This window comes from Glycine max, chromosome 7, assembly GCF_000004515.6.
Source record: "Glycine max cultivar Williams 82 chromosome 7, Glycine_max_v4.0, whole genome shotgun sequence".
Classification (NCBI taxonomy): domain Eukaryota; kingdom Viridiplantae; phylum Streptophyta; class Magnoliopsida; order Fabales; family Fabaceae; genus Glycine; species Glycine max.
Window position 1 is genome coordinate 20,061,381 of NC_038243.2, and position 14,385 is coordinate 20,075,765.

A 14,385-nucleotide genomic window follows, 5' to 3' on the forward strand; every position below is an offset into this window, starting at 1 on the left:
AACTATCTTATAAGAGAATGAAATGACTAATCTCAACCGTTGGATTAAAATGAAAGATCAAGATTAAAATATTTTAAATTCAAATTAAAACCTCATTTAATCATAAAATCTCTATAAGATATATCAAATAAATATATATATATTTTAAAGATTAATTTATACCATCATAAAATATCTCAAACCTATCATCACCATGACCATCATCATTGTCATGATCGTTTTCACCAAACCTGCCATGGCCACCACTACAACAACCACCATGACCGTCAACTACTGCCACCACCACCACCAACACTGTGATTGCCACCATGACAACTGTTGCCGCCACCAACATGACCATCGTTGCTACCATTACCACCATCACCACCAATATCGTGAATGCCACCATGGCCACTGTCGTCGCCACCAACATGACCGTCATGGTTCCCTCGCCGGCAAATTTCCCCATCCGGGGTACTTTTAAAAAGTATTTCCCCAGATGGGGTTCTTTTGAAACATTTTGCACGATGGGGTTGTTCTTTACGTGGCATGCATGCAAGCAGCACCCAAACCGCCAGTACCACTGGCGAGTTTGGTCATTCTGAAGGAATCGCTCCTTGCAACAGCGATATGGCCATGCATAGGGAACTGCCAGTTTGACTGGCGAGTTCCTAAGGCTGACAGCTAGGTAGTAGGCGCGCAGGCAGGAGGCAGGAGGGCAGGGTGCAGCAGTGGTGCAGGACGGAGGTGCAGCAGCAGTAGCAGAATCGCCAGTACGGTTGGCGAATTCGTTTGCAAAGGAACCGCCAGCCTGGCTGGCGGTTTGCATTGTTTAAAAAATTTTCCCCCTTCCCTTATAAAAAGAAGAAGCTCCCGAGTGCACATGCAAGCCTTCTTGCACTTCGTTATTCTTCCAAGTTCTCCCAGCGTTTGTTCTTGCGTTTTGTTTTTGTAAGTATTATTGAATAATAAATATTTATTGTGTTATATAAATATATATGTTAACTTAATTTTAGTTGATATGTTTGTTTATTTTTGTAGGACAGTAACTCTCTCTTCTCCTAAGTGGTTTCTCTTGTGTTGCTGTTAGTTGATTTCTCATATTGGTAAGTTTTTCATAACTTGACAACTTAAGTTGATGTTAGCTGGAACTTTTAAATTTTAAGTAGTATATGTTACAAATTTGAGTTGGTATATTATTATTTTGTATGTTAGTTGTAGGTTAGTTGATTTTAAATTTATATGTTATTATTTGTGATAAAATGATTTGTACGTTAATTTTAGTTGTTATATTATTATTAATTGGTTTAGATTTATTAGATTTGTATGATATTATTTGTATTTTATATATGGTATTTGTAGTTTTAGTTAGACAGTGAATATTATTTAATTGATTTATTTATAGTTTTTATTGAAATATATGATATGTTATTAATTTTATACATGTACGTTGTTTAAATTTTTGATTCCATGGTAATTTTTTGATTTAATGACATTTTTTTGTGTATAATATATGTTATTTAATTTAAATTTTAATAATTGGAAAAAAAGTATGGTCATTTATTTAAATTTATGTAGCTATTTTAATATTTAATTTTTTTATTTGTAGAGTATTTTAATTAGCAAATTAAGTTTTGTTGTGTTAAATTTATGTACATTTTTTTTATAATTTTGTTATGTAAGTATTTTAATTTGGTCATTTATTTAAATTTATGTTGGTTTGTTTATTTTTAATTTTCTTATTTGTAGAGTATTTTAGGTTGTATTTTAATTTTTTTTGTGTTAAATTTATGTACGTGTTTAAATTTTAAATTTTAAATTTTGTTATTTATTTTAATTTGATCATTTATTTAAATATGTGTAGGTATTTAATTTTTAATTTTATTATTTGTAGAGTATTTTAGGTCGTATTTTAAGTTTTTTTTTGTTAAATTTATGTACGTGTTTAAATTTTTTATTTTGTTATGTATTTTTAAATTGGTCATTTATTTAAATTTTTGTAGCTATATAATTTTTAATTTTGTTATTTGTATAGTATTTTAGGTAGTATTTTAAGTTTTGTTGTATTAAATTGATGTACGTATTTAAATATTTAATTTTGTTATGTATTTTTAATTTGGTCATTTATTTAAATTTTTGTAGTTATTTAATTTTTAATTTTGTTATTTTTAATTTTTAGGGTTAGTGGTTTATTTTTAGGGTTAGTGGATGGGGTTTAGGGTTAGTGGATAAGGGTTGGGGTTAGAGGTTTATTTTTAGGGTTAGTGGATAAGGTTTAGGGTTAGAGGTTTATTTTGAGGGTTAGTGGATAAATTTTAGGGTTAGATGATGAGGGTTAGGGTTAGTGGATGGGGTTTAGGGTTAGTGGTTTATTTGTAGGGTTAGTGGATAAGGTTTTGGGTTAGTGGTTAATTTTTAGGGTTAGTGGTTTATTTTTAGGGTTAGTGGATGGGGTTTAGGGTTAGTGGATAAGGCTTGGGGTTAGAGGTTTATTTTTAGGGTTAGTGGATAAGGTTTAGGGTTAGAGGTTTATTTTGAGGGTTAGTGGATAATTTTTAGGGTTAGATGATGAGGGTTAGGGTTAGTGGATGGGGTTTAGGGTTAGTGGATGAGGTTTAGGGTTAGTGGTTTATTTGTTATGTACGTGTTTAAATTTTTAATTTTGTTATGTATTTTAATTTGGTAATTTATTTAAATTTGTGTAGGTATGTAATTTTTAATTTTGTTATTTGTATAGTATTTTAGGTAGTATTTTAAGTTTTTTTGTGTTAAATTTTTGTACGTGTAACAAATTTATGTATTTTAAGTTGGTCATTTATTTTAATTTGTGTAGCTATTAAGTTTGTAATTTTGTTATTTGTAGAGTATTTTAGAACATTTATTTAAATTTGTGTAGTTATTAAATTTGTAATTTTGTTATTTTGAATATTTTTATTTGTTCAAATTGATGTATTTTGTTATTTATTCAGATTTTAATGATGTGGTATGTATATTTAATTGATTTTTTGTAAATGTAGTTAATTTTTTTAATGTACAATTTTTGTTGTGAATTTTTTGTATTACATTTTACTTTACAGTATCAATGGCATCTTCGTCCTCATCTTCATCTGGTATACACATTAAGTCTGGTCCAATAGATGGAGACGTTTTATGGTTGCAACCTAAGCATGTTTCCGAACATGTTTGGAATGGAGAAGCAGACAGGAAGTTACATATCAGACGAGCTGTACCCATCTATCAAGGGCAAGAAGCAATACCAGAGGAAATTATTCCTCTGCTTCGCCAATCGGGATTTTATTGGATTATGAAAATGGGGTACCTAAAAATTAATTCTTCATTAATTACAGCCTTGATTGAAAGATGGAGGCCCGAGACACACACGTTTCACTTGAGATGCGGAGAGGCTACGATTACTCTTCAAGATGTGTCAGTCTTGTTAGGTCTTCATACTGAGGGGACACCATTAATTGGTCAGACTAATCTTGATTGGGCTGAATTGTGTGAAGAATTATTGGGAGTCAGACCACAGGAAGGTGAACTTCAAGGCAGTGTGGTCAAATTAAGTTGGCTGGCTCACCATTTTTCTGAAATAAATATCCATGACGGTAACGTACAACAATTAAAAAGATTTACCCGTGCATGGATCCTTAGATTCATAGGTGGAGTTCTATTTGTTGATAAAAGCAGCAGTAAAGTTTCCCTAAGGTACCTCCAATTTTTACGGGACTTTGAACAGTGCAGCACATATGCATGGGGACCTGCCGTGCTTGCTTATTTATACAGAGAGATGTGTAGCGCCACCGATTACAAAATAAAATCAATCGGAGGTATGTGCATCTTAATCCAAATGTGGGCATGGGAACGCTGCACGACTTTGGCTCCAAAGAGAACTCCTCCTATAATGGAAAACAAACCACTCGGACACAGGTTAGTTTTTTTTTTTAAAAAAAATCATTTGAAAATAATAAATAATGTAATGCGTCGACACTAATTATTTCATATTTTTTTTGTAGGTGGCTGCGACGTGGAAACCAACATATTGGCAATGATGATCTAATAGTTTTCCGTCGCAAATTAGATATGATGAAACGACATGAGGTAACAAGATCATTATGTATTTGTTAAATAATAAATAAAATGTCATGGTTTAAGATAAATTAACAATTGTGTTATTGTATGCAGTTTGTGTGGGAGCCTTACCCAGCAACTGTTATGTCGATGTTGCCTCCCATTTGTTTGGTTGGCAGTGTGGCGTGGTGCGTAATGGTGCCACTCATTTGTTTCCATGTTGTAGAGTGGCACTAACCGGATAGGGTGTTGCGACAATTTGGAATGCAACAACCTATTCCAGAGTCTCCTTCGCAACCACAGAATATCCATGGGCTAACGCTGAAAGGCAAACAAGATGAAAATTGGTTCCAGCTGTTGGGCCCCTTTATCAGTCAGTGGAATAATCGAGCTGAGTTTAGGGTCGACATTTATCCTCGACAAGAGGGCCTATTGAGTTTTAACTCGGATTACAGGGTTTGGTATAGGCGAAAAACAAAAATGTTTGTCGACCCAAACAATGCAAACACGGCTACATTGGTATTTATTTCTTTTTAATTATTTAACTTGAATTTATTTTTTAAATCATCGACATTAATTTGCTTACCCTAATAATTGCAGGGTGAAGTTACCGAGACATTGCAGTATATGGTGTCACCACAAGGGCGAAACACATGGACAGTTGATGATCTCGTGCCATATGTGGAAAAGTTAGCGATTATATCCCAAGAGCAAGAGAGGATCACTGAGCCTGTGGCACATGGTCCGGCATCAGAGCGTCGATTTCCCCCACAATAGTTTCACATGCTTCAGTCAAGTGTTGAAACTCGAGGATTTGACAGACGAAGGGAGATTGTTCACGCGGAAGATTTATCGCAGCAAATGGACCAGCGTGGCCATGGAATGTATTACACGCCACCAACATTTTCTCAGTATCCTTCGCAGATGTATCAGTATCCTTTCGAGGATCATGACACTGATATGTCTGCAAGCGAACATTCGTTTGGTGGTGTTACGGAAACACATCCTCATTTTTCATGGCCGACCATGACCCCTTCGCAGCAACATGATGTCCCAATGGCAACACCTAATGCCCCATTAGGTCCGCAATGGGATGTACCCGGAGCAATACCTGATATGGGTGACATATTAGGTGTTGATTTGCGTCACGAGTTTTCTGCAGAGGCTGAGCAAGAAGGGCGGAGACAGCGCGCAAGAAGAAATCCGGATCGTCAAGCCCGAAGGTGGGATCGACCATGTGGCACATCCTCGCGCCATCACGGACACCATAATGACTGATTTTGATGTCTCTATTTGAAATTTGTGTTGTATCTTTGTAATTTGAATTTCAGACTTAATTTATGGTATCTGATTCTACTTGTTATGGAATTTGTTATGGAATTGCTTTTTCAATCACCATTTGTTATTGAATCACCATCGCGGACACCATAATGACTATTTTTATGTCACGCATCAAACTAGAATAATAAATAAAGTCATACAGCAAAATTAACCAATGTCAAATACAGAGTTAGGGTTAGTGTATATTAGTTAGTTTTAGGACTTATGGTTTATGAGCTAGTTTTATGACTTAGGGTTTATTAGTTAGGGTTAGGATTTATGGGTTAGGGTTATGAGCTATGGTTAGGATGTATTAGTGAGGTTAAGGGTTATGAGCTAGTTTTAGGACTTAGGGTTTATTAGTTAGGGTTAGGGTTTACGGTTAGGATTTATTAGTGAGGTTATGAGTTAGGGTTCATGACTTAGGTTTAAAAGTTTAGGGTTACTGGTATGAGTTAGGGTTAGGGTTTATGACTTAGGTTTATGAGTTAGGGTTATGATTTATTAGTGAGGTTAAGGGTCATGAGTTAGTTGTAGGACTTAGGGTTTATGGGTTATGGGTTAGGGTTAGGACTTAGGTTTTATGTGTTAGGTTTAGGGTTTATTACTTAGGTTTATGAGTTACGGTTAGGTTTATGAGTTGTGGTTAGGGTTTATTATTTAGGGTTATAGTTTATGAGTTAATTTTAGGACGTAGGGTTTATGAGTTGTGGTTAGTGGTTTATTTTTAGGGTTAGTGGATGGGGTTTAGGGTTAGTGGTTTATTTTTAGGGTTAGTGGATGGGGTTTAGGGTTAGTGGATAAGGGTTGGGGTTAGAGGTTTATTTTTAGGGTTAGTGGATAAGGTTTAGGGTTAGAGGTTTATTTTGAGGGTTAGTGGATAATTTTTAGGGTTAGATGATGAGGGTTAGGGTTAGTGGATGGGGTTTAGGGTTAGTGGTTTATTTGTAGGGTTAGTGGATAAGGTTTGGGGTTAGTGGTTAATTTTTAGGGTTAGTGGATGGGGTTTAGGGTTAGTGGTTTATTTTTAGGGTTAGTGGATGGGGTTTAGGGTTAGTGAGTTATTTTTAGGGTTAGTGGATGGGGTTTAGGGTTAGTGGTTTATGTTTAGGGTTAATTAGTTATTTTTAGGGTGAGTGAGTTATTTTTAGGGTTAGTGTTTTATTTTTAGGGTTAATTAGTTATTTTTAGGGTTAGTGGTTTACTTTTAGGGTTAGTGGATGGGGTTTAGGGTTAGTGAGTTATTTTTAGGGTTAGTGGATGGGGTTTAGGGTTAGTGGTTTATTTTTATGGGTAGGGTTTATGAATTAGGGTTTAGGGTAATGAGTTAGGTGTATGGCTATGAGTTAGGGTTAGGGTTTATTAGTCAATGTTTATGACTTAGGTTATGGGTTAGGGTTATGGGTAGGGTTTATGAGTTAGGGTTATGGGTAGGGTTTATGAGTTAGGGTTATGGGTAGGGTTTATGAGTTAGGGTATAGGGTTTTGAGTTAGGTGTAGGGATATGAGTTAGGGTTAGGGTTATGGTTAAGTAAGCATAATGACTATTTTTATGTCGCGCATCAAACTAAAATAATAAATAAAATCATAAAGAAAAATTAAAGTAGATAAATCAAAATAAGTAATTTTAGCTACTAATTTTAGCTTTCTCATCTTTTATTGATTTGAAGCTACTAATTTTAGGGGTAGTGGTTCAGGTTAAGTGTTAGGGGTTTGGGTTTATGGTTAGTGGTTAGGGTTTAGGGGTAGTGGTTGAGGTTAAGTGTTAGTGGTTAGGGTTTAGGGGTAGTGGTTGAGGTTAAGTGTTAGTGGTTAGGGTTTAGTGGTTTAGGTTTAGGGTTTATGTTTATGGTTTTAACTAACGAATTCATTGAACCCCACAAATAAGTCATGTACAAAAGGCAAAATGTTTTTAACTACTGAATTCATTGAACCCCAGAAATTCAATACATTGAACAGAACGGAAACCAATACAAGTCACTCGACTAACATACATAAATCAAGGATTTGAACAACTCCCACGCTCAGATTGCATTGGACAGCGACGCCTGTTATGCCCTTCGGCTCCACATCTACTGCATTTTGTTCGGTGCTCAGATGGTTCGACCCAATCCATCTCATTTCTTATCCTTGTTGATTTTGGCCGACCTTTTGCACGAATTGTAGTTGGGTCAGGGATAAGTGTCCATGCGTCATCAGAAGGAGGAATAGCCGCTTCATTCCCAAGAGGCCACCATTGTGCGGAGTAAGCTTTTAAGATGTGCTCGTTTGTATAAACAACATCTATATATTGGTAGTAGTTCATGCTCACGTAACCACAAGCTGCAATAATGTGTGAACATGGATAGTGAAGCGCAGAATACCTTCCGCATTGACAATGACGACCATTCAAGTTTACTGCCCACTTTTGTCCGCCATGTTGCGTTATAGGGTTGAAGCTCTCCTCTACTTCAAACCTTGTGGAGTGGATATCATACACGCGAACGATGTGCGTACAAGCTTGTTCTTGATTTTTCCTCAGTTCTTTAACAAGCTTTGAACAATATACTTGGCCTTCATTTAACTGTCTTTGGGCTTGGCGGCCACGCTCAACAAAGTACTTTCGACACCTACTGTACGTTGATTTCACCAATGCCGTTATGGGAATGTTGCGACAATCCTTTAAAACCTTATTGATACATTCTGAGAGGTTCGTTGTCATGTGGCCATATCGACGTCCTTCTCTATCGTAAGCCATCGTCCATTTTTCTTTTGAGATGCGATCAATCCATGTTGCTATGGCTGGACTCACTTCACGAAATTTTTCTAAATTTTTATCAAAAATGTGCTTGCAAGGAGTATAGGCTGCATAAAATTAGTTATGAATAACAATTTAAAGTATAAATGAAAGTAAAATAAACGTGACCATCAAATATGAAATTTTACCCAATTTCTTCAACATTTCTTTTTGTTTGGCATTATTGAATTTTCGATTGAAGTTGCTTGCTATGTGTCGCACGCAGTAGACATGATAACCGTGGGGAGGTTGCCAGCCAAGTGCTTCGTTAGCGACAGCGGACTTTATACTCGCGTGTCGATCAGATATCAGACAAATACCATTTTTATCTGTGACATGTTCACGCAAGTGTGCCAAAAACTATGACCACGCTGTCAATGTCTCACCTTCCACCACCGCGAATGCTAGAGGAAGGACACCACCATTTCCATCTTGGGATGTGGCCATCAAGAGGGTCCCACGGTATTTGCCGTACAAATGTGTGCCGTCAACTTGTATGATTGGCTTACAGTACTTGAAAGCCTCTTTACATTGGCCAAAAGTCCAGAAAACTCTATGAAATTGGCGATGTTCGCGACTAACCGTATTTCCAACAATAAAATCGTCATGTAGTATTTGAAAATACGATCCAGGAGAATGATTTTGCATGTGTGTTAGCCACGACGAAAGTTTCGCATATGACTCATCCCAATCGCCATATTCAATAGCAATGGCTTTCTGTTTCGCCAACCAAGCTTTTTTGTACGACACCTTGTACGCAAATTGACTGTTAATCCTCTCTTGAATCAATGAAATTTTTATCGATGGATCTTCTCTGATCATGCCTGTCAATAGAATAACAAAATTTAAATCACAATTAAGGCTAAACAATAACATAATATGAACATAAAATACGTACCTACTACACAAGTGGCAATTAAATCTGAATCAAGTTTCTCATGATCTTGGGTCATGGTCATATTGAGACATGTGTGTGGTCCACCCCATTGAGTGACTTTCCATGAATCAGTCTTTTTAGATAGAATTGCCCTCATGTAGAAAGGGCAAGGACAATCTGCATTTCTATTCAAGCAACAAACCACATACTTGTCCCATTTGCTTTCAACCACTTTGAAACTTTGATGCACCCTCATAACATATTGTTTGACCGCATTCTTGACCGCATCTTTACTATCAAATTCCATGCCAACATATAATTCTTGGCCAACATTAAAAGTGGATGGCATCTCCAAACCACAAATGTCCTCCTCATCAGGATGGCTCCAGTTGATATTATTATAATGCAAAGCATCATTCCAGAATGGATTCTGAATTCCTTGTACACCTTACAGTCCAAAAAAAAATTCAAATCATACTTATTTGGCATTAAATACAATTGTCGTGAAATAATAAATGTATTGAGTGAAATATTTTTTAAGAGGAAATCATACCTTCTGTTGGGTGAACAATTCTTACTGGTGGAATCATCTCGGGGACTTCATTGTCTGTATCTGATATACCGTCAACACTGTCATCTTCGTCTAACGAGTCTTCAACGTATGAGTTAGACACAAGATAATCATGATCATCATCTTCGTCAAGATTTAAATTACTCATATTTGTTGGCGGTTGTGTGTAATCATTAGATACATAATTTCCACATGATGTAAGGGAATTTGCAGAATGAAACATTGAACCACCAGCCACATCCTTTTCTATGTACAATTCTAGAACTGACATTTCTTGTTGTTGTTTAAAACTTTCCAGCATCGTTTCAACGTCTTCGTCATCGCAAATTTGCAAGGCAATATATTTTCCTGACACTAAAAATCTACAACTGATAGCAGAAATAATTTCATTATTTTCTAACTTTACCTTGTCTCCAATTTTTTTCTTCAAAGCATTGAAACTAATTCCACGTTTAATTTGAATCGCTTTTTTACCGCCTTAAAATATTACACCATCATTATCTTCATATACCCTTCCATTGAAATACAACACTGTTATAACCGAATTCATCGTGTACCTACAAAAACAATATTTTAATTAATTAATCATAAAAAATTCAAAATAGTAAAATCTAATGACAAAAAGTCTCATGAAGCAAATTTCAACCTTATGCGCACAAATTAAAATGTCAAGAACGCTCACACTTTTTTAAAGCTGAAATGTAGTTTTTAATATACACCAACACTGAAGAAATTTAATTAAAAATTTGATGACAACTGAAAACTACTTTTAATTAAAAATTACTTAAATAAATTATAATACAAATTATTTTACTGGAAACTAATAAATAAAATAAATTACTTTAAAAAAATTCTAATACAAATTAATTTACTGGAAACTAAGAAATAAAAAAATTACTTAAAAAAAATTACTTGAAAGCTAAAATCTACTTTTAATTAAAAATTACTTAAAAAAATATCAGAATACAAGTTATTTTACTGGAAACTAACAAATAAAAAAAATTACTTCAAAAAAATTACTTCAAAGCTAAAATCTAGTTTTACTTAAAAATTACTTTAAAAAATTATAATATAAATTATTTTACTAGAAACTAACAAATAAAAGTGTCACATTTAAGGATATAAAAGTCTCATATTTTACTACAAAATGAGAATATTTTCTTTCAAAACTTAAGGCTTTTTTGAGAATAAGGCTTTTTTGAATCTAAATATTTTTATTTTTATTGTGAGTAAAATATAATGTTTTAATTAGTAATTTTTAATGCGAAGGTTTAAAACAATTTAATTTACTTAAGTTTTTTAAGATTCTGAATAAAAGTAGCAATTTAAGAATTTTAAATAAAAATTAAATAATTAATTTATTTTATTATAAAAGACAAATAAATTAATTAAAATAACAAATTTCACAAACTAAAACAACACTGAATTTAAATGAGCAAAATATGACTAAACCTAGTTAGCAAAAAAAAAGAAGACTAAACCTAGTATTTATTATAATTTGAGAAAAGAACTCATAGATGAATCATGCATCATAAATTTATTGCCTTTTATAATAAATATTCTAAAAGTTATAACAATAATAATTTTTAATTGATTCATCATGTAAATTTTTTGTTTTTTACATTTCTGACCATTAAATTTTTATTACATTGCCTTATGTTTGTGGCATGAGTAACAAAATGCTATATATTTTTTTGTTACAACTACAAGTTCAAGCTTTTAACGTATCATACTTTTCATTAAATTGTAATTTTCATTTCCTCATTTCTTTAATTGTAGAATTCCACTCACAATTTTGAAAAAAAAAATTATAACAGCTCAAATCTGAGTAAAATATAGATTGAAGAAACAAATACAAAACCTTATGCGGATAAATCTGAACAAAATCTCAACAAACACAGCTCAACAAGAACATGCTTAAAAAGAAATTATAACTTCGAAATTACAAACCTGATTAAGATATATAGATTGAAGAAACACAAACGAAAACCGCAGCTCAAATCTGAGTACACACTCACAATTTTTTCAAAACTAAAATCTGAGTACACATGCAATTACGGTGAGTATATAAAGCCCTTAAATCGCCAGAGGGAGTTGCAACTTGCACTCAAATCGCCAGTGGCAGTTGCAACTCCCCTTTCTCTGAAAAAAAAAAGCAGCCTGTAGGCTTCTGAAAAGCCTGTGCTACGCCTGAAAATCCAGCAGCCAACCCGCCAGTTTGACTGGCGGTTTCCAAAACCAGGAGAAGACTCGCTGGTGGTGGTGGCGATTTCAAGTTGCAAGCAACTCGCCACTCATGGTGGCGGTTTCCATGCCACGTGGGAGTTGCAGACCAAACTCGCCACTAGTTCTGGCGAGTTGGTCATGCATGCATGCTATTCACGTAAAGAACAGCCCCATCTTGCAAAATGTTTCAAAAGGACCCCATCTGGGGAAATAGTTTGTAAAACTACCCCAGATGGGGAAATTTGCCTTCCCTCGCCATCACTATAGTGGCAACAACGACGATTATATTGGTGGCAATGGTGATGGTCATGGTGGCAATCACATTGTTGGTGGTTGTGGGGACGATCTTGACGTAAATTAAATCTTTAAAATATTTGATTTTTTGTTTTATAAATCATATAGAGATTTTATGGTTAAATGACTTTTTAATTTAAATTTAAAATTTTTTAATCTTGACATTTCTTTTTAATCTAACAGTTGAGATTCATCATTATCATTCTCCTATGATACGTCATCTACACTCACACACTATTTTAATGGGCCCCAGATCCATGGACCTATAATATTATGATCATTTTTACTATCATGGTAAGATAATTATATTATAATATTATTATTGTTATTAGGTCGAGGGGTAGTAATAATAAAAATATAATATTATCTTAATATTATATTATCAAAATAATAATATCATCATAATAAATATAATATAATTATGTTACCTTGATAGTAAAAATGATCATAATAATATAGGACCCATGGATTTGAGACCCATTAAAATAGTCTATATATATATATATATATATATACGGTGAGATTCTCATGGTAAAGTAAATTGTTCATTATCATTACTGTTTTTTATTTTATTATATTGATTGATATCTGACTTAAAGGTCAGAGTACCTTCATAGGTACCTCCCTCTTGGCGCTTGGAGAAAGGTTTCGGACACAAATCTGAACATACGACTCGACCAATTGAAGGGGAATTACAATTGTACCCTCGGGTACACTTAAATTTATCAAAATATTAAGGGTATCATGTACTACTATTTAAGTGTTTTTTTGTGTGAATGAAATGTGTTATAACTTAAATTTGTTAAAATACATATAAAAAATATAATATTAATAAGTTCTTTTTAAATAAGTAAAATTATATTGATATTTTTTTATAATTTTTAATTAACAAAAACCAAATGCGCATGTTGTTTTGGAAGAGTCATTTGAACAAACTAACAATAATTCATTGATGTGAACTATTTTCAATTAATGGGAGCAATGGAAGGGTTTAAAAAAGCCAAAAAGTAGAGAAAAGTGGGGTAGTTTGAAGTTTTACAAATTAAAAGTATTGGAGGGTTTAAAATAGCCAAGAAGTAGAGAAAAGTGGGTTTTTTTTTTCTTTTTTCTTTTTCCCTGCAATGCACACTCTCTCTCCCCTTATTTGCCCAAAATACACCTGTTTGTATATTAATACCCAAAATACACCAGTTTTTTTCTCACCCTTGAGAAGTTGGGACTAGCTACCTCGACTTCTGTATGACGTTTTTTATAATAATTTTTATTTTATTTTTAAATTTGTTTTAATTTAAATTATTAAAATAATACAAATATTATATTATATAAATATATTCTTAATTGATTTTAAATTAATAAGAAAATGATGTTATTAAGTATAATTATTTTTCTTATGTTATTTAATTTATACAAGACTTTTTTTTAAGTTAACATTTTAATTCTTTTTAAAAAAAATCTGAATTTTGTCTAATAATATTTTTGCTTTAATAAAAAATTAAAACTTTTAATATTATTATTTTACTATATAAAATTTATTTGTTTATGTCATTAGATTATTTTTTAAAATGATAATACTTTTTGTTTAAAAATTTATTTATAGAAGAACATTATATTACATTATAAATAAATTACTTAAACAATCACATTTGTCTAAGAAAAAACTGAAGATGAAGGCATGTTGGGACAATTATTTCTATTATGGGCATGTTGTCAGCAAATTCCTCATTTTTTTTTTCTAGTTTCTCGTTCATTTTCTTCTTCCTCCATCTCAGTAGGAATGCGAGTTGAAACCAAACGACCATTTGCAGTCCTCTTTCTCCTTGGATCAGGACCCCACTGATCTCCTTCGGCAACAAACAAAAGGAGTTGTCGTACACATGCAAAATGTGTTGTAAAGTGAATAACGGCAATACATAGTTCATGGGATCAACATTGACAGATTTATAGGCAGCCATGACGGTAAGTGTATTCACCACCATCAAACTTTTAGGATTGTAACATGACCCTAAACCTTCCAGGTGGTCTGGGTGTTTGAAGTGGGGATTGGGTCTCTGTTACAATAAATGTGTGATTGTGTCTGTCGAATTTGTTTACAATGTGTATTTGATCCTTGTTGATGGTTATTCATTGCCTAGGAGACGACTTCGGAATACTGTGAGTTGGAGTTTATCATTGCCTGAGTTTGTCAGCCTCTAATAGCAAAGAGTTGTGTGGTCTTGAAGTATGTCTCCTCAACCAATGATGACACCGACAAATGTCTTGTGTTTTTGAACATGG

The 14,385-nt window shown here is 33.5% G+C and overlaps 2 protein-coding genes across 3 annotated transcripts; both read left to right on the forward strand.

The window, feature by feature from the left end:
• Nucleotides 1-869: 869 nt before the first annotated feature.
• Nucleotides 870-4,495, forward strand: LOC121175131 (serine/threonine-protein phosphatase 7 long form homolog). The gene is made up of 5 exons (XM_041017117.1): nucleotides 870-930; nucleotides 1,021-1,085; nucleotides 3,057-3,906; nucleotides 3,993-4,077; nucleotides 4,162-4,495. Exons 3-5 carry the CDS (start codon nucleotides 3,062-3,064, stop codon nucleotides 4,282-4,284), a joined length of 1,053 nt encoding a protein of 350 aa, XP_040873051.1. The 5' UTR covers nucleotides 870-930; nucleotides 1,021-1,085; nucleotides 3,057-3,061; the 3' UTR covers nucleotides 4,285-4,495.
• Nucleotides 4,496-4,507: 12 nt separating this feature from the next.
• LOC121175132 (uncharacterized) lies at nucleotides 4,508-5,415 on the forward strand. Of its 2 annotated transcripts, none has more exons than XM_041017118.1 (2): nucleotides 4,508-4,566; nucleotides 4,648-5,415. In XM_041017118.1, the coding sequence occupies exon 2, from the start codon at nucleotides 4,831-4,833 to the stop codon at nucleotides 5,323-5,325; it is 495 nt and encodes a 164-aa protein (XP_040873052.1). In that variant the 5' UTR covers nucleotides 4,508-4,566; nucleotides 4,648-4,830; the 3' UTR covers nucleotides 5,326-5,415. The 2 variants fall into 2 exon arrangements, with proteins under 2 accessions (XP_040873052.1, XP_040873053.1); XM_041017119.1 differs by having other exon boundaries at nucleotides 4,515-4,566; nucleotides 4,655-5,415.
• The last annotated feature ends 8,970 nt before the right edge of the window (nucleotides 5,416-14,385 follow it).

Excerpts from the sequence above, each read along its gene's own strand:
- LOC121175131 (XM_041017117.1), top strand. The coding sequence starts at position 3,062 with ATGGCATCTTCGTCCTCATCTTCATCTGGTATACACATTAAGTCTGGT. Across the intron at positions 3,907-3,992 it reads AACAAACCACTCGGACACAG|GTGGCTGCGACGTGGAAACC; the intron begins GTTAGTTTTTTT and ends TTTTTTTTGTAG. Across the intron at positions 4,078-4,161 it reads ATATGATGAAACGACATGAG|TTTGTGTGGGAGCCTTACCC; the intron begins GTAACAAGATCA and ends TATTGTATGCAG.
- LOC121175132 (XM_041017118.1), top strand. The coding sequence starts at position 4,831 with ATGCTTCAGTCAAGTGTTGAAACTCGAGGATTTGACAGACGAAGGGAG.